This window comes from Lepus europaeus, chromosome 18 (genome assembly GCF_033115175.1).
Source record: "Lepus europaeus isolate LE1 chromosome 18, mLepTim1.pri, whole genome shotgun sequence".
Classification (NCBI taxonomy): domain Eukaryota; kingdom Metazoa; phylum Chordata; class Mammalia; order Lagomorpha; family Leporidae; genus Lepus; species Lepus europaeus.
In genome coordinates, this window is record NC_084844.1 from 182,914 (window position 1) to 207,075 (window position 24,162).

Below are 24,162 nucleotides of genomic sequence, written 5' to 3' on the forward strand. Positions count from 1 at the left end.
CCCCATACCCAGACACTCCCTAGACCCTGGTACCCTCTGCTCCCCTGCCCATGTCTGGATTCGTCCTTGTGTGCCTGGCTTATTTGGCTGGATGTTATCAGGGTTCAACTATATCATAGCACATCCCAGCTCTGCATTTCTCTCTGTGGCGGATGCTAGTCCATGCTAGTGTACTGTACATAAGGGGACTTAAAAAGCTTCATGAAAAACAAAATTAAAAGATAAGTTCATTTGGAGACACAATAATTTTGAAATCCATGCACGTGGAGGATCTTCAGAAAGTTCATAAAAATGTGTATCATGAAAAACTGTGCATGGCTTTACAAGTTTTTGTGTCAAACTATACATATTTTCCACTTTCCCACAAATTCTTGAAGTCCCTTTGGGTAGGTTTGGGGTCTCTGCATTAATATTTCTGTGACACTGGGCTGTGTCCACCTGTGGGCTTGTGAACATTGTCATTCATTGTCTGAGTTTCTGTTTTCTGATCTCTTGGCTCCTGAGCTCCTGAGCTCACATGGATGCCTTACCCCCAGAGTCCCAAGTTAATGATCTGGAAGAGTGGAATCTTACCCAGTGATTGTGTCTGGGAGTGGGCCCAGGGGGCGGTCCCTGGACCACTGGGGCTGCCCTGGGAAGGCAGTTCTGTGAGAGGACTGTTGTAGAGGCCACGATGGACCTGGCCGCGCTCTCTGCTTCCTGCCCTGCATGTGATCTCCGTCCTTGCTGTGTCACTGCCACCCTCCAGCCTGTCCCTGTGGCCTCCCAAGCCGGAGCCAGAGTAAACCCCCTTCCTCCCTGAGCAGCTCATTATGGGTGTTTGGTTTCAGTGTTGAAGAGCAGACTGTTGCGTACACAAGGACCGCAGTTGTTGGGTGCTGTGGTAACCTGTGTCTGATCTCGTGTCCCTGACAGCATCGCACAGGCTGCAAGTCCTCCACTTCCTGGTCCGTTTCTCACTTGCTAGCTACCCTCCTGGGGTAGGGTGGTGCCTGCATGAGGCTGGGGTGTGTTTCCCAGATACTGTGCTCATCTCCTGGGCCGCTTGCCTCTCTTCCTGGGGAAACATCAGTAGGGGTCTCCTGCCTGTCTTAAGTGGGCTGTAGGCTGTTGCCCAGGGAGCTGTGGATGTGGTTCCTAGAGCCTCATCAGCTCTGGAATTTGCATCCATTTCCTCTCCTCTTGTTAGCAGAGGTGGGTACAAGAAAGAATTCAGGCCTGAGACGAGAACAGTGGTAAGCAAGGTTTATTAGGGTAGGGCATTGTCAGAAAGGATGGGACAGAATCCGAGAGAGAGAGGCAGTGAGTGAGCCCAGTCGCTCAGACTGGGGAGAGCAAGGTCACATGGTTAAATGGAGAGAATACACCTGGCAGGCCTGGCAGGCGGCTCAGCAGAGAGCTGAGTGCTGAGTGTGCAGTCTGTATTCAGACTGGGGCTTATGAGGGAAAGGGGTCCAGCTCAGTTTCTCCTTCCCCTCCTTCCCCTCCCCCCTCCTTCCCCTCTCCCCTTCCTTCCCCTCTTTCCCCTCCCCCCCCTCCTCCTCCCCCAGGACAAAGGGTTTGCTGAGTATAAATCAGGAAAAATTCTTCCTCAGGTTTTCTACTCAGTGCCAGCAGACTGGGAGCTTCCCCTAGGGTGCCTGCCTTGGAGGAAGGATGTGATTTTGTTTTATTGCTCTGTGTTACCAGGCCAGGTAACCCATGTGGTGCTGAGGAGAGAGGGTTCTCCTAGGGAGCTTCCCCTGGGGGAGGGCTGAGCCCACCTGAACGTTGTCAGGGTCTGGGCAGGACTTCGCAGTGTGAAAGACTAGGCTGCTTCTGAAGCTGTTGCGTTCCTCTCCAGAGAAACTTCTCTGCTCCTTAGGCCCCTCTCTCACACACACAGGGTAACTTCTAACTTCCTGTTTTTAATTTTAATGGATTCCAATGTATGTGTTTTTCCTTTGATTGCTGGTGCTTTTGGTGCTGTATCTAAGAAGTTGTTGCCTGATTCGAGGTCGTGAAGATCCATACCTATGTTTTCTTTTCAGATTTTTATAGTTTCAGCTCTTAGGTGTAGGTCTCTGAACCAGCTTTCCCAGCATCATTGTTGAAAGTACTGTCTTCTCCCCTTGAATTGGCCTTGGCGCCCTTGCTGTAAAGTCATCTGACCACATCCACAAGGCCCTCTCTTCTGTTCTGTGGGTCTAGGACTCTGTCTTATGCTAGGGCCACTTGCCTTAATTTATTGTAGCTTTGAGATAAGTTTTGAAATCAGGAAATGCGAGCCCTTCCCCCTCTGTCCTAGTTCTCAAGATCATTTTGGGTGTGTGCTATATGTGAGGGTCAGTTTGGTGGATTCATCCTCACTTTGACACACTGCCCCTCTGCCCTGAGCCCACCTCCCCCATCCCGCTGCAGGCTTCAGCACACAGTGGGCATGGATGCCCAGGAAGGAAGAACCATTTGTCTTGGCTGTGCTCTCCTTCAGCTAAAGAGCCCTTTATTTAAGGCGTGGGAGTCCTGGGCTTTTTTCTTCAGGAAAAATCACCAACATGATATAAAGTCTTTGGGAAAGTACAATTATGAAGAGTATTTATCATGTAATTATGTGTATTCTGTCTATATTTACATCCAGCTTTCTAGGATTACCCTGCCTAGCAGCATGAGGTTGCCCTTGACCTGGTGCTCAGGGCCTGGAATTCTCAGTTTAGAGGGTCCTAGAGATAAAGAGGGAGGCCAGAGGCAGCAAGGCTGGTAGACCTGACTCTGGTAATTGTACAGGCAGAGACTGTGCCCTCACTTCATCTCTCCCGAGTGTGAGAGTGGAAGCATATGAGTATGTACAGTGCAAGCACACATGTGCATGAGTGTGTAAGTCTGTGAATGTGCATGTGTACAGTGTGAGCATATGAGTGTGTGTGTATGCTTTTAGTTGTGTGCACACGTGTGTCCATGTGTCCATATGTGGAAGTATGCATGTATAAGCATGTTTGTGGCCTTGCACGTCTATGAGGTGTGTACTGTGGGTGTATAAGAGCACAGCACATGTGTGTGCCAGTGTTTGTGAGTGTGCCTTGTGAGCAGGCATGAGTAAGTGTATGACTATGGGTGTGCACATGTGTATGCTTGAGTGTGAGATCTGCAAGGCCTGTGCTTCTGGGGCTGCCAGGCCGCAGCTTGGAGGCTCACAGCCTGGCATGAGTCCTGCCTCCACTTCTCACTGCAGGTTCTGAGCAATTCAGGACCCTCCTTGTCCTCACTGGAGGACCAGGTGATGGATTGACACAGGTATGTTTATGGCCACCTCTGACCAGCCTGGTCCACAGGGGCCGGGCCGATGCACCTGGCCCTGACGTCTCCTGAGCATGCCACTTTGAGGCCTGGGAGTTTTGGCACCCATGCTGGTCAGGCTTTCTCTGAGGTCCAGCGGAGGCCATTAAGTGTCCACAGAGGAAATATGGCTGCTTCTTGACAGGCCGGTGGCAATGCTGTGTGTCTCGGAGTACAGGGCCCAGCTCAGGGTTGACCAACCACAGACTGCCAATCCCACTTTGTCCTCTAGGGCCAGGGCACTGGAGGCCTGGCTCCTCACCCAGGGGGTTCCAGCTGGCTTTCACTTTTGAGCCCAGTCTGCTGAAGGCGGCTATAGCTGCATTCCAGGGACAGCATCACCATTGCCCACACCAACTAAAATGGACATCTCTTCCTTCAACCCAAACGTTTCTGTTTTCCAATAACTCGTTGTTGGGGAATTTTAATATTTTATACTTGTTTGAACCAGATGCCTGTTTGGCACACTGGAGGATGTCCTTTGGCTTTGCTCACCTGCCTGACAGTTGCGTGGAGCTCTCTGGGTTTTGATGGGACAGGGACAGGAGGTCAAGAACCCCTGCTGTGAGAGTGGGACCTCATGGCCCTGGCTCCCCTGCACTGAGGCTGGCCCTGCTCTGGTTTGCTCAGAGTCAGCTGACCTGCAGCCGGCCACAGAGAGGGAGTCTGGGTCATTTCTGTGGAGCAGTCATGGAAACACTGACATCTCCTCAAACCTGGGCGAGTTGTTTATCAAAGGAGAGCCCACTTTGTGGAAAACTGTCGAGAGTGCAGGACGTGGGCAGCCTGGAGGTGTAGCGAATGAAGCTCTGTTCCACCTGCACCTGAATCCCACTCTCCCCAGGCAGTGGCCCCATGCGGCCTGCAGCCTTCCTCAGACTCCATCAGAAGCTTGAATGTAGCACAGTGGCATCTCCTGCGTTGTCCTTGGGTGTAGGGGTGAGCACATCGGGGGAAGCCACGCTCATGTTCCCGTGTGGGGAGATGGTTCCGTGTCTTTGAGTGTTAGTGTAGATGTGTAAGGACGGAATTTGATTGGAAGCAGTTGATTGAAGCTCTTGGGTCACAGATTCAGGAAAAACCTCCCTGCTTCCCTTTTCTGCTTCTCATTTCCCTCCCCAAGTGTGGGGATCAAAGTTCAGTGCAGAGAAAATGGTAATGCAGGCGCCAGGAAGAGAATCTCAAACAGAGAAGCTCCCAGCGGGGAGTGCTGGCTTAGGAGGAGAGAGCAGGACAGGCACTCAGCATTCGATGTCTGCTTCCCCATTCCAGGCGGGCGTGCAGGGGCTCTGTCTGGGGTCCAGCTCTAGCATTGCAAGGCTGCTGGGAGGGCCCAGCTTGATTTTGCTGCACAGCCGCCAGCATCTCCTTGGCTGGTGCAGGACCACAACTACCCTGTGGAGTGAGGCCGTGCACACGCCAGGCGTGGCACTTCCTGCTCTGTGGACCCACAGGGTGCGGGGTTACAACTGGAGGCCACTTGTACCGTGAGGGCCCCCTTGAAGCCCCCTGACCCACCTTGTATAGGTGGGGACTATGAGAGCAGAGGTCCCATGGAGCCAGAGCCACATACTGCAAAGGCAGGGACATCAGTGCCGTCATCACTGTGGTGCAGGCCTCTGCCCCTCTGCCTCAGGGCAGATGCAAACGTTTAACCCCCACCAGCTGCTGAGGGCAGTGCTAGTTTATGGACAAGGACACAGCCCCAGGACCATCAGGTGTAAGACCAGTGACAGAACCAGCTGCATGTGGCCATGCTCCTGCCCCACAGGGTACGGAGGTGTCCCCTCCTGCAACAGCTCCTCTGGATGTGTGGAATCTGACCTGTCTCTCCTCTTCCTCTTACCATTCAAGCACTTCCTCCTGTGTCCACCCCTCTCCTGCCTCAGATCTTGTGCACTGCTCCTCCCTGCCTGGAACCCATCCTGAGATGCCAGGTCAGACAAGGGCTCTCTCTGGTGCATGAGTTCTATTGAAGATAGAAATCTGTATGAAACTGAGGGTCACGAAATAGGCATGGTGGCCTTGGGTTATGTTCTTGTCCCCACCTTGGAGGTACCTCAGCTGCCCTTCTCTCCCAGGGGTGGAGGTGTAACCCTGGTATTTGCAGAGGGGTGGTGCTAGGGTAATTAGGAGGCTGTGCTGGCGCAGCTGGGGTCCTGCAAGTCGCATTCTTCTGGCCTGAGTCCGTGTCGCAGAGAGGTCAGTACCAGCCATGTTCATGGGGTGAGGAGCACTGAGGGCATCCAGCCCTGCTGAGGCTTCAGGCAGCACAGCCTAGTGCTCTCCCGTGCAGCCGACCCCACGTCCCCAGCCCCTGAATTAGGAGCAAAGTAAAATTGTTGTACAGCAGCTATATATTTGTACTGGGGTCCCCACACATCCTCTCTGCTCAGAGCCTGCCATCCAGGGGCAGCAACCTGACCCAGGGGTGTTTGTCCTCTGGAGGTTGGCCAGACCCCACTCAGCCCTAGCTCTCTGCTGCCAAAAACCAGCCAAGCTGCCAGAACCTTCTCATCTACCATGAAAACTCATGAGCTTGAAAATTGGCTCCACAGCTTCATTTTTGTGAACCAGGAAATATGGCACACGGGGTGATGGGAGCTGGAGGTTGTGTGTGGATATATGCGCAAGCCCTGTTCCTGTGGACACGAATCTTCCTGCCCTCTCTGCAGATGGCCTCGAGTCTCTGCCTGGACACATTGTTTGTCTTTTTTTTTTTTTTTTTTTTAAGATTTATTTATTTGAAAGAGAGATTATGTATCCACTAGTTCACTTCCCAGATAGCTACAGTAAGGAGCCAGGAGCTTCATCCGGGTCTCCCATATGGGTGGCTGAGGCCCAGGCACTTGGACCATCCTCTGCCACTTTCCCAGGCATGTTAGCAGGGAGCTGGATCAGAAGTGGAGCAGCTGGGACTTGAACCAGTCCCTGTATGGGCTGCCCCTGTCACAGGTGGCAGCTTTACCTGCTGTGCCACAATGCTGATGCCCACGTGGATCATTCTTGCCCTCTGTTGATAGCCTCAAGTCTGCATCTCATGGTCCTGTGCATCCCCCATCTACTCGGGCAGGCCTGCAGCAGCCAGAGTTGTGATTACAGCCGTCACCTTCCATTCCAGCAGATCACAGGAAAGCTTCCCACTCGCTGTAGGATGACATCATGAGAATGTGCACGGACGTGTCGGGGGCTTCCCTAAGAAGTGCTTTTGGAGTGGCGTCTTCATCTGCACATCAGCACGTGGGGAGAACAAAGGGGCTCTCAGGAAGCCGTGCCGTTTCTCAGGCCTTTCTCTAAACCCTTTGGTTTCTCTTTCACCTGGGGGAGCGCCTTTCAGTCCAAGTGACTTTGCATCTGGTTCACAGACACCACGTCAGTCTTCCCTGAAGTCAGCACCGTCTCCTGTCTGCAGCGTTCCACAGACGCTGCCCAGCGGCGTCCTGCTGCGCCCTTTTCTCCCCTGGCTTTCTCCCCCTCCAGTCTCCAGTGCACTCGCTGGTCAGCACATCTGGGAGGCCACTTTGAACTTTCTCTTTCCTTTCTTTCCAATTAGGACTTTCAGGCCTGCCTGAGGTTTTATAAATGTGTGTTATTCAGTTCATTTGGGAGCAGAGTCTCAAACCCTGCACTCACTTTCCATGGACGTTATTGCCTCAGTCCACCCTCTGCATTTCCCGGGTAGTTTCAGAAAGAGCAGGGGTGCGCGTTGTGCACAGTGAGCTAAGTCACCACCTGAGACACCTGCGTTCCACATTGAAAAGCTGCTCTGGGCCCTGGCTGTTCTGCTTGGGATCCAGCTGTTCTGCTAAAAAGCCTGGGAAGGCAGCATGTGATGGCCCAACCACGTGGGCCCCTGTCACCCATGAGGGACCACCCAGAGGGCATTCCCGACGTGAGCCTGGCCCAGCCCAGCCCTGGCTGTTACAGCCACCTGGGGAGTAAACCAGAAGATGCAAGATGTCTCCCTCTCCCTTCCTCTCTTCCTCTCCTCCCTCTCCCCCTCCCCAAGACTTGTAAAAGCTGCCATACTCTGGTCTCCTCTGTGCCTGTTCTGAAGACCTGCTGACAGTTGCTAAGTTTGCTGCATTAGTCAGTTTTGGGATGTTGAGGTTTTAGCAAGGTTTGATCTGAAGTTCCAGTGTGCTGATGAGAACGTCCACTGCAGGACACAGTCTCCCAGTGCTGCCCAGGGGTCTTCCCACTCCACCTGCAGAGCAGAGTGGCTGTGCCATCACTGTCAATGCCAGCCCCATAGGGAGGGAGCCTGCTCTGGGTGTCAGGTGGCATTGTCACTTTGGGCCCCCCTGCAGCTCTCTAAGCGCATCTAGCTCAAGGGTAGGATGCAGACTGAAAGGCCTTGTGGTCTTGTGTCAGCCAGAACTGACCTGCAGAGAAATCACTGGATAAGGCCCACCTGCAGGCTGCTGATAGAAAGCCTCAGGGGTCTTCCCTTGGAGCCCCCTACCCAGAATTTGGGGTTTGTAGAGTAACCTGGCCTTGCATCCTCACTGGGGATGGGGAAGTGTGCCCCTGCCTGCACCTGGTCTGTCCCTGAGTGTGGAGCCAGGGCTGCCTCCAGGCAGCTTGTCTGTGGCACGGCCACCTCTGTGTGGGGAGTCCAGCATGCTCACTGCTCTCCCCTTGCAGTGGTGGCGATCATACCACTCAGCACTGAGCTCTGTGTGTACAACTACTGCCCAGGGTTCAGTGGCTCAGAACAGGCTGCTGGCACTGCGAGTGACCCCACATCTGGAGGTACTATCCCTCCGGTCTGCTCTGTCTCCTGCCAGGATAGCAGGGTCTGGCCAGTCCCTCCGCATGAAGCCAATTTGGGGTCTCAGGGTACCAAGACTTCTGAGGCCGGGCCTGCCTCTCCTCACTGGAGGGTCCAGGCATCTGTCATCCTGGGCATACCTGGCCAAGTTGAGAGGCGGATCAGCAGACAAGCCAGGGTTTTAACAGAGCCTGGAAATAGGACACCTCTAAGGGGCCTTGGTAGGCTCTCCACGTGTCATATGGAGGAGAGATTAGATGACCCAGGCATCTACATGCCCCAAGCTGCCCCACGTGTGCACAAACAAGACATAAGAGGGCCTGAAAAAAGCAAAGCCTGGGGTAGAGGTTAGTCCCATTTCTGCCCAAAAGTATAATAATAGGATGTAAGGAAATAGAAAAGTATGATTCTTAAGAAAACAAAGGACTCGGAGAAACTGTAGAGAACACTGTAGATACCCTATTACTGCTTAGGGCCACCTCTGCACAGCTTAGTAAACCATGCACCTGTTCAAACCCCACAACCAGGTAAAAATTCTATCCTCTGCTGATGGATCCCAGCAGGTGTTGACCTCACCTCTTGGAGTGCTCACTGAGCTAGTACCAGGGTGTTCTCTTCCAGCTGTGCACAGTGAGACAGTTCCCAGGGTGCTGCCTGCTGTCCAGTGAGACAGCTCCAGAGTAGTCTCCTGGTGTGCACAGTGAGACAGTTGCCAGGTCCGTTCCTGGCTTCAGCCTGGCTCATACCTGGCTGTTTTGGCTATGTGTGTGTGGGGGGGAGTGATAACAACAGATGGACTGACTCTCTCTGACTCTCTCTCTCTCTCTCTCTCTCTCTCTCTCTCTCTCTCTCTCTCTCTCACACACACACACATCCTGCCTTTTAAAAAAAAGGTAACAATTTTTCTCTTTTATTAGGATAATGTTAAGATAATGTGGTGTATTATAAGGATTGGTTGTTCAAATATACATCAACTTGAAAGCATGGAATAAACACCACCTGTCAGCAAATTTTGTCTTTCATATAATTAATATATTGCTTGACTCTACTTGCTAAAGCTCTGTCAAGGATCTTTCCCCTGCTTTCAAGGTGGACATTGATCAAAGGTTTACATATGATACGCTGACTGGTTTGGGTCTTGGGTGAACGTTCCCCTTCTGTGTTATAGGGGAGCTTCTGTGTGGAAGGTGCTCTTCCTGGATGCCAGCTAGGATGCACCATAGTCAGTGTTAGTAGGAATTGGAACTCTTCATAGGTGCAGAGCTGTAACGCTTTCAACTCTGACTTTATCCCTTCTACTTGGGATCTTTTTGTCACAAACTTGTTCATGATGTTCTCTTACTATCCTGTTAATGTCTGCAGTTTTGATAGTGGTCTGCTTCTTTTATTTCACATATTGATAATTTATATATCTTGTCTTGTTATTTTGCCATGCAGTGTAGAGATTTGTGAGTCTTACTGATTTTTTTCAAAGACCCACTTTTGGTTTTGCAGATTTTCTTGACTGTTTCTGTGTCTCCTGTCCCAGCGACCGCCGCCCTGGCCTCTGGAAGGCCTGTCTTCTGCTCTGGGTATGCTTGCTATTCTGTTTTCTGAAGGTGGTTACTCAGATACTGAATCTGACACCTTCCTTTCTTTGCAGATTTCAAGCTACAGAATTCTCTTTAAGTATTTTAAATAATTTTTACAGTTTTAACTTGTCTTTAAAAATTTCTTACTCAGTTCAAATTTTCTTTTCTTTTTTTTCTCTTGACCCGTGTGGGTGCAGGGCAGGTGCAGGCAGAGAACAGGCTCTTGGGGGAGGTGACACACAGGTGAGCCCTGGCTGAAACAGCTTTTGGAGGGAGCAGAATTGGAGATAAATGAAAATACTTGAGCACCTGGGGCCACCTACATCCCAGGTAAGATCCCAGCCTCAAAGAACTGGACAGACTCTTCTGTCCTCCGGCTGGCCACCTGGTCAGGAACTGTCTCCCCTGCTGCCTGTGCGTGCATGGGTGGTTCCCATCTCCAGGCTGTTGTAAGTGCTGCTGCGCTGAACGTGGTAGGCAGCCCTGTCGCTCAGCCTCTGGCCTCCACACCTGGGAGTGGAATTGCGGGATTGCGTGGATTTCTGCAGCAGCTTCTCATCTCTCCACAGGCTTTGATGGCTGCTGTAAGGGTTAACATTCAGAATACATAAAGAACTCCTACAGCTTAACAAGTTAACAACTTAACAAGTTAACAGCTGTGTTTTGAGCTGCATTTCCCTAGTGACTGGTGGTGCTGAGCATCTTTTCATGTACTTACTGGCCATGGTTTAAGTTTTCTTCAGAAATCTATGTCAGGTCTTTTGCCCAGGTCCTAGCGTTGTGACATAGCAGGTTAAGCTGCTGCCTGCAAAGCCGGCATCTTCATATGGGTGCCAGTTTGTGTCCTGGCTGCTTTATCTCCAAACCAGCTCCCTGTTAATGTACCTAGGAAAGCAGTGGAAGGTGGCCCAAGTACTTGGGCCCCTGCCATCCATGTGGGAGACCTGGAAGAAGCTCTTGGCTCTTGGCTCAGGCCTGCCTCTCCCTGGCCATTGCAGCCATTTGGGGAGCAAACCAGTAGGTGGACAATATTTCTGTCTCTCTCTCTCTCTGCCTTTCAAATAAAAATAAATTAATCTTTTAATGAGTCTTGCCCATTTTAAATCTTGAGTTGTTTCTTGTTGTTAAGTTGTAGGAGTTCTTTATGTGTTCTAGATGTTAACCCTCTCCCCTTTGGTGATTGTGGCCTTTGATAGATACAAGTTTTTGTCTGGGTTGGTGTATCTGTGTATGTTTCTGTATCCCGTATGGGATGCCAGCATTGTCGGCAGTGGCTTTGGCCCCTTGTGTCCATTCTTGTGTCCATGGTCAGTCTTTATTATGACAGGTCAAGCGAGAAGTGAGAATCCTCCAGCTGTATCCTCTTACAACCTTGTTTTGGCCATTTTGGGTCCCTTGCATTTCCCTATGAATTTTAGGATCTGGTTATCATTTTACGCATAGGGCAGCTGTGGGGTTCTTTCTTTAAGATTTATTTATTGGGGCCAGCGCTGGGGCGCAGTGGATTAACGACCTGGTCTGAAACGCCATCATCCCATATGGGCGCCGGTTCGAAATTCAGCTGCTTCACTTCCGATGCAGCTCTCTGCTATGGCCTGGGAAAGCAGGAGAAGGTGGCCCAAGTGCTTGGGCCCCTGTACCCGTGTGGGAAACCCAGATGAAGCTCCTGGCTCCTGGCTTCAGATCGGCGCAGCTCCTGCCGTGTGGCCATCTGGGGAGTGAACCAGCGGATGGAAAGACCTCTCTCTCTGTCTCTGCCTCTCTCTGTAACTCTGTCTTTCAAATAAATAAAATAAGTCGTTTAAAAAAAAAAAAAGATTTATTTATTTATTCGAAAGTCAGAGTTACATGGAGAGAGGGGGGAGAGAGGGGTCTTCCATACGATGGTTCACTTCCCAATTGGCCACAATGGCCGGAGCTGCGCCGATCCAAAGCCAGGAGCCAGGAGCTTCTTCCGGGTCTCCCACCTGGGTGCAGGAGCCCAAGGACTTGGGCCATCTTTTACCGCTTTCCCAGGCCATAGCAGAGAGCTGGATCAGAAGTGGAGCAGCCAGAACACAAACCGACACCCATATGGGATGCTGTCACTGCAGGCAGTGGCTTTACCCGCTACACCACAGCGCCGGCCCTGGCTGTGGGGTTCTAGTAGAGATGTGCTGCCTCTGCATATCAGCTGGGCAGTGTTGGCGTGCTGTCAGCATTGGGTGTCTCAGTCCGTTTCTGTAGGTTGCCTTTCCAGTTGCTCAGGTCTTTACATTTCTTCAAAGATACTCTGTAATTTTCAGTGTGTAAATCTTGCACTTCCTTTGCTAAATTTGTTCCTAAATGGAAGTGCTCTCCTGATTTCATGTTTGGACTATTCATTGCTATTGTCCAGAAATATCATTGATTTTTTTTTTTTTCTTAGAGATTTTGAATCCTACAACTTGGCTGACTGTGTCAGCACAGATTGTATACACCTGTGTCAGCATTTTCCGCCTACAAGATCCTGTCTGCCAGTAGAGTGACTGCTGCCCACCACCCTTTCCATGCTGCTGCTGCTTCTCTGTCTGTGTTGCTGTGATAGCTCTGGCTAGAGCTTGCAGTGCAGCATGGACAGAAGTGGGGAAGACTCCACCCCTGTCGTCTCCCTGACCTCTCGGGCAGGCTTTCCGCACTGCACCATTTCAAGGATGACATCGGCTGTCGTTTTTGTAAATGTCCTTTGTCAGGTTAAAGAAGTTCCCTTCTAGTTCTGGGTTAAGTAGCTTACCTGAGAGGGAGCATGGTCTGTCCCATGCTCCTGCACCTGTTGAGCTGACCGTGCAGTGTTTGTCCTATATTCCATGACTGGGGTGTTCTTCACCCGCTGGTTTTCATGTGTGGCCCCAGCTTTTCATCTTGATCTGAAGCCTACGCGGTCATGGTTCCTGGTGACAGACTTAGTCTGCTGGAGTTTGCTCGTGAGAGATGGTGGTATGTCATTTTCTTAGGGTTTCGTCAGGTTTTGAGTGAGGGCTGCAAGGACTGTGGTGAGTCCCCCATGCACGTGGCCCCCCAGGAGCCCTGTGGTCCAGCTTTCTCTGTGAGGGGAGACCCTTGACTGTTTCAGTGTCTTCAGTTCACATTTTCTGTTTCTTCTGTGGCAGCTTTGGTGGTTTTTGGCTTTCTAGGAACCCATCTCATTGCAGCTCTCCAGTAGATTTCCAAACCTTTCATGCTGTTTCCAGGTTTCCTTCTCATGAATAAAAGCCCGACTTTATTTTTGATCCTGACAAGAAGCTTTGCTGTCTGTTGAAAGCAGGACACCCACTTGGCACGGGAACCTGGCCTGGAGAAGGCCTCCCTGTACCCGTCAGCCTTGAGGACACTTTGGTCTGGGGTCAGCTGTGCGGCTTCTTGAACCCGCTCTGTAGGGAAGGGACAGGCTCTGGCAGACGTGAATTGTGTGGGCTGTGTGAGCGCCGTTCTCCACTCACCCTGTTGGTGCTCACTGCCCTAGGTCTTCACCTCCCACGGCCCCACGGTGATCATGCCCACCTGGTTCTGCTCCCGCACATGGTTCTCCTACGTGGGCCCATTTGAGGAGGGCGGGCAGGTAAGTGCCAGAGGCAGGGGCCTCTGTTAGCCCGGGGGTGGGTTCCCTGTGTGTCAGGCTGTCTGCTGTCCTGGCCTTGCTAAGGGACCTGCAGCCCCGCCATGGTGCCCACAGTGCTCCCGTGTTTCACTGAACCTGGGATCTCTGTGAGGCTGGGATGGGGATGTCTCTCTGGCTTCGTTCCAGGTGACCTCACTCGGGCTTTAGAGCTGCTTGTGGGATGCCTGGGGTACTGGAGGGCAGTGGCAGAGTAGGCGCCTAGGTGGTGGGTGGGAGGGAGCCTAGATGTGCAGAGGCCAGCAGAGGGTCCAGTCTCCACGTCCTGTCCCTGTGACCAAGGCCACATCCACCCTTCCTGCTCTGAACCTCAGTTTCTCATCCGGACAATGTGGTCAGCATCTGCCAACTGCACAGGAACTCCATGGACCAGCAGCGTGGTCCCTGCCATCCCCCTCTCTGGTCCCAACAAGCCTCTGCCAGTTTCTGCTGACTCCTCAGTACCCACCCCTCCATCCATCCTGCCTTGTCCTGGAGGGAGAAACCAGCTTCCTGCTGCCCCCTCCTGGCTGGGCCCTGTCCAGGACCATCACTCAGGGTCATCCTGCGCTGCTGTTGGGAACTCTCCCAGAGCAGGACAAGCAAACCACACTTGTGACTCCCTTCAGGTCAGCCCCTGGTGCCTTTGCTGTCCAGTGAGCAGCACCCTTCCCATGTTTCAAAACCAGGAGGCCAGGCGCAGTCATCTCCCCTGGTACGTAAACCAGTTGTCCGCACCAGCAGCACTTTCTTGGGATTGACAGTGTCAGGGGCCTCCTGGACCAGGCCCCACCACGCCCTCCCTGCTCCAGTGCCCCCTGCCTGCCTCACAGGCAGCAGGGCCAGGGCCTGAAGATCTGTTTTTCACAGGAACTTTCTCTTCGTGATGTTAGGGTGTCAGGCCTGTGACACAGTCCCCGTGTTCCTGACTCCCCCAAATTAATGCAAATGGAGGGAGCCTGTGTGTACACATGGTGGTCACCACCTGCCCTGGGGACCTTGGCCTTGGTAAGAGCGATGCACACACGGAGCTGTGCCTTCCCAGGTAGGGGTGGCCTCTGTGCCCATGGGGCCCTGTATTCACTGTGGGCACCAGGAACCTCCACACCCATGCAGGTGAGGCTAAGATGCTGCTGTTCGTGTTTTACTGCAAAACCCACTGTGGGAAATGGCTCACAGGATGTCCACGGAGAGCACGGGTCAAGGCCCATGTGAGCCCTTCTGTTGCAGCAAGAGCAGTCTCAGGAGTCAAAGTGCACCCAGCCTCCTGGGCCCCATCAGTGCTCTGCCTGCAGCAGAGGCTCCAGAGTAGAGGGAAGTCTGCCCGTTGTTTGTGCCGGGGCTCGGGGCCATGGCTAGGAGCCAGGAACTGGGGACTTGGGACCCAAGGGCCAGGCACCAGAGATCGGGGATCAGTCCTTGGTGGGGCCATGGCTGCAGCAAAGGAAAGTAGAGCTTGAAGGTGGCAGTGTCTGGTGTCGAGACAGCAGGATGTGGAGTCCCCATGGTTCCTGCCAAGCTCTGCCCCTGAGGGGGCAGCTCAGAGGGGTGCTATTCTCCCAAGATGGAGAAGTCCAGTAGAAAAGCCTGCAGGTGATGCTCCAAAGCAGGGTTTCTGTTAACCCAGAGTGGGTGTTTTAGTGAACCAGCTTGGAGTCGGGGCTGTGGCACTGGTGGGCAGCCCTGGGAAGGGAGGCCAGACCTGGGCCCAGCAAACGTGTGACCCTGACCCACCCCACTGGTTACCCCCAAATCTTTTCTGCTCAACAAAGTGGGATCTGGGATAGAAGCAGGCCAGATTTACTCATCCCTACCACCCTCTGCTCTGCATCTCCCCAGCCCCAGTTAGGATCCATTTTCCCACCTGTTGAGAGACCAAGTTGCTAACCCCCACTCCTCCATGCACTCAGCCTCTGACCTGGCTTCTGGCGACAAGCACCTCTCCGTGGGTTCTGACCCTGACGTAGTCAGGACTGTGACAGGCCGCTCTTCTTGCTCCCGCAGGGGGAGCCCGAGGACCTGCTCTTCTTCTACCAGCACCTCAGGAAGGGCGGCGGGGTCGTCCGTGTGGACCAGAGCCTCCTTCTGTACCGCTACCACCCACAGGCAGTCACTCACTCCATCCTAGAGTGAGTAGCTGGGGCCACAGCTTGGCCGGACGGGGGTCAAGGAGCAGATGCAGGGACCTGAGATTTCCTGGGGGATAGGTGACAGCAGGGAGGGGACGTGGGGTGCATGCAGTGGTTGAGACCCAAGAAGGGCTCAGTGCTGTCTTTTTAAGGGATTCATGCACTCTGACTTCTCGCTGTCACCTGCTTCATCCTGACAGGACTCCAGGTGAGACCCGTGGGGATGCCATCCTCCATGGAGGGGAGGGGCTGCCACAGACACAACCCCTGCTAGGGACACGTCCTGCATATAGCGTGTCACAACAGCAAGGGACCTGACCCTGGTCTCTGTGGCACCAGCATGGCACAAGGCTGGCCACCCTGGGCCTGGTGGGGGCAGGGAGACCTGTGAGGAAGAGGAGGGCGTCTGTAGTTCTGGAGTCGCATTGTGTGTGTGACAGGACATGTGTGAGTTCTTATCGCCTGTGCCCTTGCTAGGCTACCATGCATTCTGCTTGTTCTGGACCCGTGGACACGAGGCCTCCTGGCTGTGGGGAGCTGGACGTCCCCCACACCTGTGCTCCAGGAGTAGATTTGATGGCAGTGTCTTCAGTGGGCTGAGACTCATGCGAGATCCTGGCCTTGAACTGGGCCCAGCTCTGCTGGGAGGCAGACTGCCGTGGGGTTGGGGAAAGGCCTGCCGTGGGGGACGTTATGGGTGGGGGTCCCAGCTGCCAGCCACCCTGCTGACCATGGTGGGCCTTTGTTCAGAACGAAGACTCAACTTCCTCACTCTGCAGCTTTGTGTGGTGGAGCTCTACTTGTGTTTCTCATGCCTTTGGTTAGCACTGAGTGTTTTAGAGACCCATTCGTGGCAGCAGTTTGCCGTCATGAACCTGGCTTGGTGTGGAAGTGACTTACACACTCGGGGAAAAGGTCACTTAGCAAGAAGGCAACAGTCCTACACGTGTGCCACTAGGAAGCTGAACAGAAATAAACGCTGACAGCTGGAGATGTTCATCCTCTCAGAGACCGGCAGAGGAGCAGGGAACCTCTGCTGTGCTAAAGCAGACATGAACAGCACTGTTAGCCAGCTTGGCTTGATGGACATCCAGAGAACACTGCCCTGTGGAATAAACTTGGTTCCGTGCCCACAAAATATCGTATTCTGGGCCGTCAGACAAGTCTTGATAACTTTTAAGTGGCTGGAGTCATACCAAGTATGTTTTCTGACCACTGTGTTAGGACATTCTGCTGTCACAGAATTCTATAACCACAGAAGCTTATAAGCGTTTGTTCCTCACAGTTCTGAACATCCAAAGTCAAGGTGATGGAAGATTCCGTGCCTGGCAAGGGCTTCCCAGGCCAGACAGTGCCTCTCGTTGTGCCCTCACTTGCTGGAGGTCTCTGACAAGGGCACTGGTCCCAGTCATCCGCCAAGGCTGCAGTTTGTGAATCCATCACTTCAGGCCTGAATTCAAGTGTGAGTTGTGCTGAGACAAATTCTGTGGCAACCAACACGGAATCAAACCAGAAGTCATTAAAACATCTTAAATACAAAACAGTTGGGAATTAAGTAGCCAAGGAAGAAAACCACAAAGGGAATTAGAAGTGAAATGTAATGACAATGAAAACTTTTGTGGGCTGCAGCTAACACAGTTTGCAGTGTGACTTTGTGACTTTAAGAGCTGATAAAATCAGGAACTCCACTTGCACCTTAAAATGTACTAAAGCAGTAGCAAAGTAGATAGGAAGGAAGTGAGAGCAGATGATGAAATTAGAGAATCGGCAAAATCAAGGGTGGGTGGTTTGAGATAAAACTAGTAAACGTCACGCAATCAGGAAAATGTAGCAGCAGCATAAAGATAAAGAAATCTACACAGAATAAAGGATCTAGAAACAGACTCACTGGTGGAGTCAGGTGATTTTTAGCTAAGTCCAAAGCCAGCCAGTGGAGAAGGGTGTGTGCTGTGAGCTGTGGGACAGGAGCGGCCACATGGTTGGGAAGTGGATCACAGCCCCTGCCCCCGCTGCGAGAAAAGCCATGAAAATAGCTGAAACTCTGAGGGCTGCAGAAGACACCAGGAGGCAGTGTGTTCGTGGCCAGAGTCTGAGGGTGTCAGAATCAGTGACCATTTAAAACATGATAAAGCGGACTTCATCCGAACTTTAAACTTTCACTCACAAAAAGATGCTATAAGGAAACCAAATAGGTGTACCCCAGACTGGGAGAAAATATTCATAACACATAAATTTAACAAATGACAAGATTCCAAGATGGTGGACTAGGGTAAGGGCATACTGCTGTAGGCTAGGGGAAAATAGTAAAAAAAAAAAAAAAAAAAAATGTGGCTAGTGCATTCTTAGGGGAGAGTAGAACTGCAGTGGAGTGCAGTGGAAGGAGGAAGGATGCCATGGATCTGCGTGGATAGTGCAGCCACACAGTGACAAGTACGGCTCCAGCAGCCAGAGCCAGAGAAGGTGCCAGCTTCTGAGAGCAAGGTGAGATCAGACTGCAGCAGCCTGTGCCACTGGTGACAGAACCAGAGGGAGAGCCTGGCGGACTGCACTGCCTTTGAGTCTGGCCTGGAGCCCTGAGGGCAACAGGGTGCCCGCTAACACAGGCGGGGGGAAGAAAGGGGTGTGTTTCACTCTCTCCACCCCCACACAATGGCACCCGGCCACCAGCTGGGAGAGGGTGGGCACCACTTTGTACATAAGCTGCAGCTTGTGTACCTCTTGTGCATGCACCCATCAGGTGGCAGGGACAAGACACCGTCTTTGCCACAGCAGCAGCCACTGCAGCTCAGGTGCAATGGGCAGAGAGGAGGAGCCATTCTGGCATCAGTACAGACTGCAGAGGCTCTTGTGTGTGCCTGGCAACTGGCAGGGCTGCAGTTGGCAGCTCTTGTTTTTCCAAAATCCATGTTCCCCACTGACTTTGAGTTTGGCTGAGAAGATTGACAAGGAGCTGGGCATCCATGTAGGATTGTGAAGAGCCCCATCCTCTCAACATATCCCAGGCTCCAGGGCTCAAACTGCCTAGGCTGAGCACTCACAGGCAGCTGGCTTTGGAAATGTCTCAGCCCCTCCATGGATGGCACAGGCTAGCAAGGTGGAGTGGGTCCTCTGTTCCCTGTAACTGTGGGGACTCTGACTTCATGAGAGGGTGCAGGGGATAGCTGGGTCTCTGTGTGCGGCTCCACATGCCCAGAGCTCCCTGATTGCCTGGGGTGAGTCATTGCAGCAGGATTGGTGCTCACACTGAGAGCAGCACAGATCCTCTGTGTGGTTCATGCAGCAGCACAGGTGAGTATTGTACCCACTGTGGCTAACTCGCAGGCATGGATCACCGTGGAAGAGAGAGGTGAGAGTGTGATTACACCAACAGAGGTGATCATACCTACCTGTCAACAAGAGGAGCTCTACCACATCCAGCGTGGGTTTCACCCTGATGTTCACCCCACCCTGGAGCATGGACCAGAGCCCCAGACCACTCCCAGCACACACCTCAAGATATTCACTGAAAGAGCACCCACCAAGCCACAGAGGCATAGTTCAAAGAGAAAAGCCAGCAGAGGAAAACAACAGCAAGTAACTCCACAAATGCCTCAAAATAATTGCAGAAATTCAAGAAACAAGAATAAGGAAGACAACATGACCCCCACACACACACGCACACCAAAGGAACACATCAACACTTTGACATTAGAATGTGAAGATGAAGGCCGGCGCCGTGGCTCAACAGGCTAATCCTCCGCCTTGCGGCGCCGGCACACCGGGTTCTAGTCCCGGTCGGGGCACCGATCCTGTCCCGGTTGCCCCTCTTCCAGGCCAGCTCTCTGCTGTGGCCAGGGAGTGCAGTGGAGGATGGCCCAAGTGTTTGGGCTCTGCACCCCATGGGAGACCAGGAGAAGCACCTGGCTCTTGCCATCGGATCAGCGCGGTGCGCCGGCCGCAGTGCGCTACCGCGGCGGCCATCAGAGGGTGAACCAACGGCAAAAGGAAGACCTTTCTCTCTGTCTCTCTCTCTCTCTCACTGTCCACTCTGCCTGTCAAAAATAAAAAAAAAAAAAAGAAAGAAAAAAAAAAAAAGAATGTGAAGATGAAGAGAAATGCTTGAAATGGAATTCAAAACTCCTAATAGACCTGACCAGAAAAGATCTTCACTATAACACATTGTAGTCAAACTTTTAACAGTAAAACATAAAAAAAAAAAAATTCTAAAATGTGCATGAGAGAAACTCCAGATTACTTTCAGAGGATCCCAAATCAGACTCAAAGCTGACTTCTTAACAGAAACTCTACAGGCTAGGAGAGAATGGCAAGATATATTTCAAGCCTTTTTTTTTTTTTTTTTTTTAGTGGGAAGTAAAATAGCAAGATTTATTAGGGAAGGGACAGCCTTAAGGATGGATGGGCACCTCTCCAGACAGAGCCTGAGACTGAGAGAGTGTATTTCAAGTCTTAAGAGAAAAACTTTCAACCCAGAATACTGTACCCTGCAAAACTCTCATTTATGAATGAAAGTGAACTAAAGACCTTCCATAACAAACACAAATTGAAAGAATTCGTTACTACTCATCCAGCTCTACAAAAGATGCTTAAGATTGTGCTACATCCACGGAAACGTGGTCATCATTATGAAAGAATGTGAAGGCAGAAAATGTCCCAGTAAAAGTACAAAGGAAATCCAGAGCAAACAATAGGAATATTTGGAAAAATGACAGGACCAAGTTAGTAACCTTATTGTTACTTATCAATAATAACCTTGAATGTAAATGGCCTAAATTCTCCAATTAAAAGATGCAGGCTGGCTGAATAGATTAAAAACAAGATCCATCTATTTGCTGCCTACAAGAAATACACCTCACCAACAAAGATACATACAGACTGAAAGTAAAAGGATAGGAAAAGATATTCCATGCTAATGGAAAGCAAAATGAGCAGATGTAGCCACCTAACACTAGACGAAATAGACTTTAACACAAAAACTGTTAAGAGACAACAAAAGGCACTATGTAATGATTAAAGGATCAATGCAGCAGGAAAATATGACTATAATAAATGTATATGTACCTAATGCCAGGGTGCCTGACTATTTAAAACAAATGCTAATGGATCTAAAGGGAGATATAGACTCCAGTACAATGGTAATGAGGGACTTCAACACCGTACTTTCATCAATGGACATATCAACTAGACAGAAAATCAACAAACAGCAGAGCTAATCTACACTATGGACCGAATGCACCTAAGTGATATCTACAGAATTTTTCACCCCAGAGTTGCAGAATACAGTCTTTTCATCAGTGCATGAAACTTTCTCTAAGATAGACCATATGCTAGGCCAAAAAACCAAGTCTCACCAAATTCAGAAAAATCAAAATTATACCATGGCGTCTTTTCTAACCACAATGCAATGAAGCTGGAAATTAACAGCTCAAGAATCTTTATAATGTATGCAAATACATGGAGACTGAACCACATGTTCCTGAATGAACAGTGCATCATAGAATAAATCAAAAGAGAAATCAAGAAAATTGATGAAGATGACAACACAACATATCAAAACTTAGAGAATACAGGCCAGCGTTGTGGCTCAACAGGCTAATCCGCCTTGTGGTGCCGGCACACCGGGTTCTAGTCCCGGTTGGGGTACTGGATTCTGTCCTGGTTGCCCCTCTTCCAGGCCAGCTCTCTGCTGTGGCCTGGGAGTGCAGTGGAGGATGGCCCAAGTGCTTGGGCCCTGCACCCCGTGGGAGACCAGGAGAAGCACCTGGCTCCTGCCTTCGGATCAGCGTGGTGCGCTGGCCACAGCCTGCCGGCCACGGTGGCCATTGGAGGGTGAACCAACGGCAAAGGAAGACCTCTGTCTCTCTCTCTCTCTCTCTCTCTCACTCACTCTCTCACTGTTCACTCTGCTAGTCAAAAATAAAATAAAAATAAATAACTTAGAGAATACAGCAAAAGCAGTGTTAAGAGGGAAGCTTATAGCAATTTGTGCCTACATAAGAAATTGGAAAGGCATCAAGTAAATGAGCTATTGGTGCATCTCAAGGACCCAAAGAAACAAAACAAACCAAGTAGTAGGAGGAAAGAAATCATTAAAATTTGAGAATAAACAAAAAATACAAAAGGTCAGTGAAATGAAGAGCTGGTGTTTTGAAAAAATAAAATTGATTCACCATTGGCCAAACTAACGAGAGAGAGAGAGAGATCCAAATCAATAAAATCAGAGTTGAAAAAGGAAATGTAATAAAAGATACTACAAAAAGAATCTTCAGGAATTATTACAATGTGGTGTGTACCAACAGATTGGAAAATCTAGACAAAACAGATAGGTTCCTGGACACACATAACCTACCAAAGTTGAGCCACGATGACATAGAAAACCTAAACAGACTAATAACCAAGATGGAATTTGAATCAGTAATAAAGACCCTCCCAACAAAGAAAAGCCCAGGACCAGGTGGCTTCACTGCTGAATTATACCAGACATTTAAAGAAGAACTAATTCCAATTATTCACCAGTTATTCAAAACAATTCAAATGGAGAAAATCATCCCAAACTCCTTGTATGAAACCAACATCACCTTAATTCCTAAACCAGTAAAAGATACAACAAGAAAGAGAACTATAGACCAGCCAGTATCCTATTGAATGGGGAAAAGTTGGAAGCATTCCCACCAAGATCCAGAACCAGACAAGGATACCCAGTCTCACCATTGCTATTCAGTATACTTCTGGAAGTTTTAGCCAGAGCCATTAGGCAAGAAAAAAAAATCAAAGGGATACAATTTGGGAAGGAGAAAGTCCAACTATCCCTGTTTGCAGATAACACGATACTATGTAGGAGAACCAAAAGACTCCACTAAGAGACCATTGGAACTCATAAAAGATTTTGGTAAAGTGGCAGGATATAAAATTAACACAGAAAAATCAGTAGCTTTGTATACACAGAAAATGCCATAGCTGAGAAAGAGCTTCTAAGATCAATACCATTCACAATAGCTACAAAAAAAAAATTAAATACCTTGGAATAAATTTAACCAAGGAGGTAAAAAGATCTCTGTAAAGAAAATTACAAAGCACTAAAGAAAAAAATAGAAGAAGACACAAAAAAAGTGGAAAAATCTTCCATGTTCATGAATTGGAAGAATTAATATCATCAAAATGCTCCATAGTACCAGAAGCAATTTACAGATTCAGTGTTATTCCAGCCAGAATACCAACAACATTCTTTTCATATCTAGAAAAAACGATGCTAACATTCATAAGGAAACACAAGAAAACCCGAATAACTAATGCAGTAATATATAACAAAAACAAAGCAGGAGGCACCACAGTAGCCTACATACTACAGGGCACTTATAATCAAAACAGCCAGGGCTGGCACCTCTAGTGCTAGCATCCCATATGGATGCCAGTTCAAGTCCGTGCTGCTTCACTTCCAATCCAGCTCCCTGCTAATGTGCCTGGGAAAGCAGCAGAAGATGGTCCAAGTCCTTGGACCACTGCACCAACATTGGAGACCCCAAAGAAGCTCCTGGCTCTCTGTCTCTCCCTCTCTCCCTCTTTCCCTGCCTCTGCCTCTGTTCTTTGCAACTCTGCCTTTCAAACAAACAAATCTTTTTAAAAAAAATCAAAATGGCCTGGTACTAGCCAAAAAAGAAAAAAAAAAATGTAGACCAGTGGAACCGAATAGAAACTCCACAAGTCAATCCACACATCTACAATCAACTTATCTTTGACAAAAAAAGCTAAAATCAGTCCCTGGTCTCTTCAACAAATGGTGCTGAGAAAACTGGATCTCTGTATGCAGAAGTATGAAACAGAACTCCTACCTTAGACCTTACACAAAAATCCACTGAAAATGGATCAAGAACTAAATCTATGACCTGATACCATCAAATTACTGGTGAACATTGGGGAAACTCTGTAAGACATTGCCATAGGCAAAGACTTCTTGGAAAAGACCCCAGTAGCACAGGCAATGGAAGCCAAAATTGACAAATGGGATTACATCAAGCTGGAAGCTTCTGCATTGCAAAGGAAACACTCAGCAAAGTGAGGAGGCAACTGACAGTGGGAGAAAATATTTGCAAACTATGAAACTGAAAAGCGGTTAATATCCAGAATCAACAAAGAGCTGAGGAAACTCAGCAGTAACAAAACAAACAATCTAGTTAAGAAATGGGCAAAGGACTTGAACAGGCATTTTTCAAAAGAGGAAATCCAAATGACCAACAGATGCATGAAAAAATGCTCAAGATCACTAGCCATCAGAGAAATGTAGATCAAAACCATCATGCAGTTTCACTTCACCCCAGTTAGAATGGCTCTCACACAAATCAACAAATGCTGGCAAGGATGTGGGGGGAAAGGTGCCCTAATCCACTGTTGGTGGGGATGCAAACTGGTACAGCCATTGTGGAAGACAGTTTGGAGATACCTCAGAAATCTGAATATAGACTTACCATGTGACCCAGCCATCCATTCCTTGGGAATTTACCAAAGGGAAATGAAATCAGCATGTGAAAAAGTGATCTGTATCCCATGTTCACTGCAGCTCAGTTCACAATAGCTAAGTAAGATACAGAGTCAACCCAGATGTCCATCAGCTGATGATTTGGTAAAGAAATTATGGTGTATATACACCATGGAATACTACTCAGTGGTTAAAAAAAATGAAATCTTGTCTTTCACAACAAAATGGTGCAGCTGGAAACCATTATACTTAGTTAAATAAGCCAATCCCAAAAAGACAAATACCATATGTTT

The 24,162-nt window shown here is 49.9% G+C and overlaps 1 protein-coding gene across 4 annotated transcripts in view; it reads left to right on the forward strand.

Annotated features, from left to right (window-relative positions):
* B3GNTL1 (UDP-GlcNAc:betaGal beta-1,3-N-acetylglucosaminyltransferase like 1) overlaps positions 1-24,162 on the forward strand; it is a 91,374-nt gene that overhangs the window by 56,488 nt on the left and 10,724 nt on the right. For all 4 annotated transcript variants that reach the window (XM_062175523.1, XM_062175524.1, XM_062175525.1 and 1 more), the window contains 2 exons: positions 13,139-13,234; positions 15,275-15,399. In XM_062175523.1, the coding sequence (XP_062031507.1) occupies positions 13,139-13,234; positions 15,275-15,399 (221 nt within the window). The remainder of the gene's footprint in view (positions 1-13,138; positions 13,235-15,274; positions 15,400-24,162) is intronic.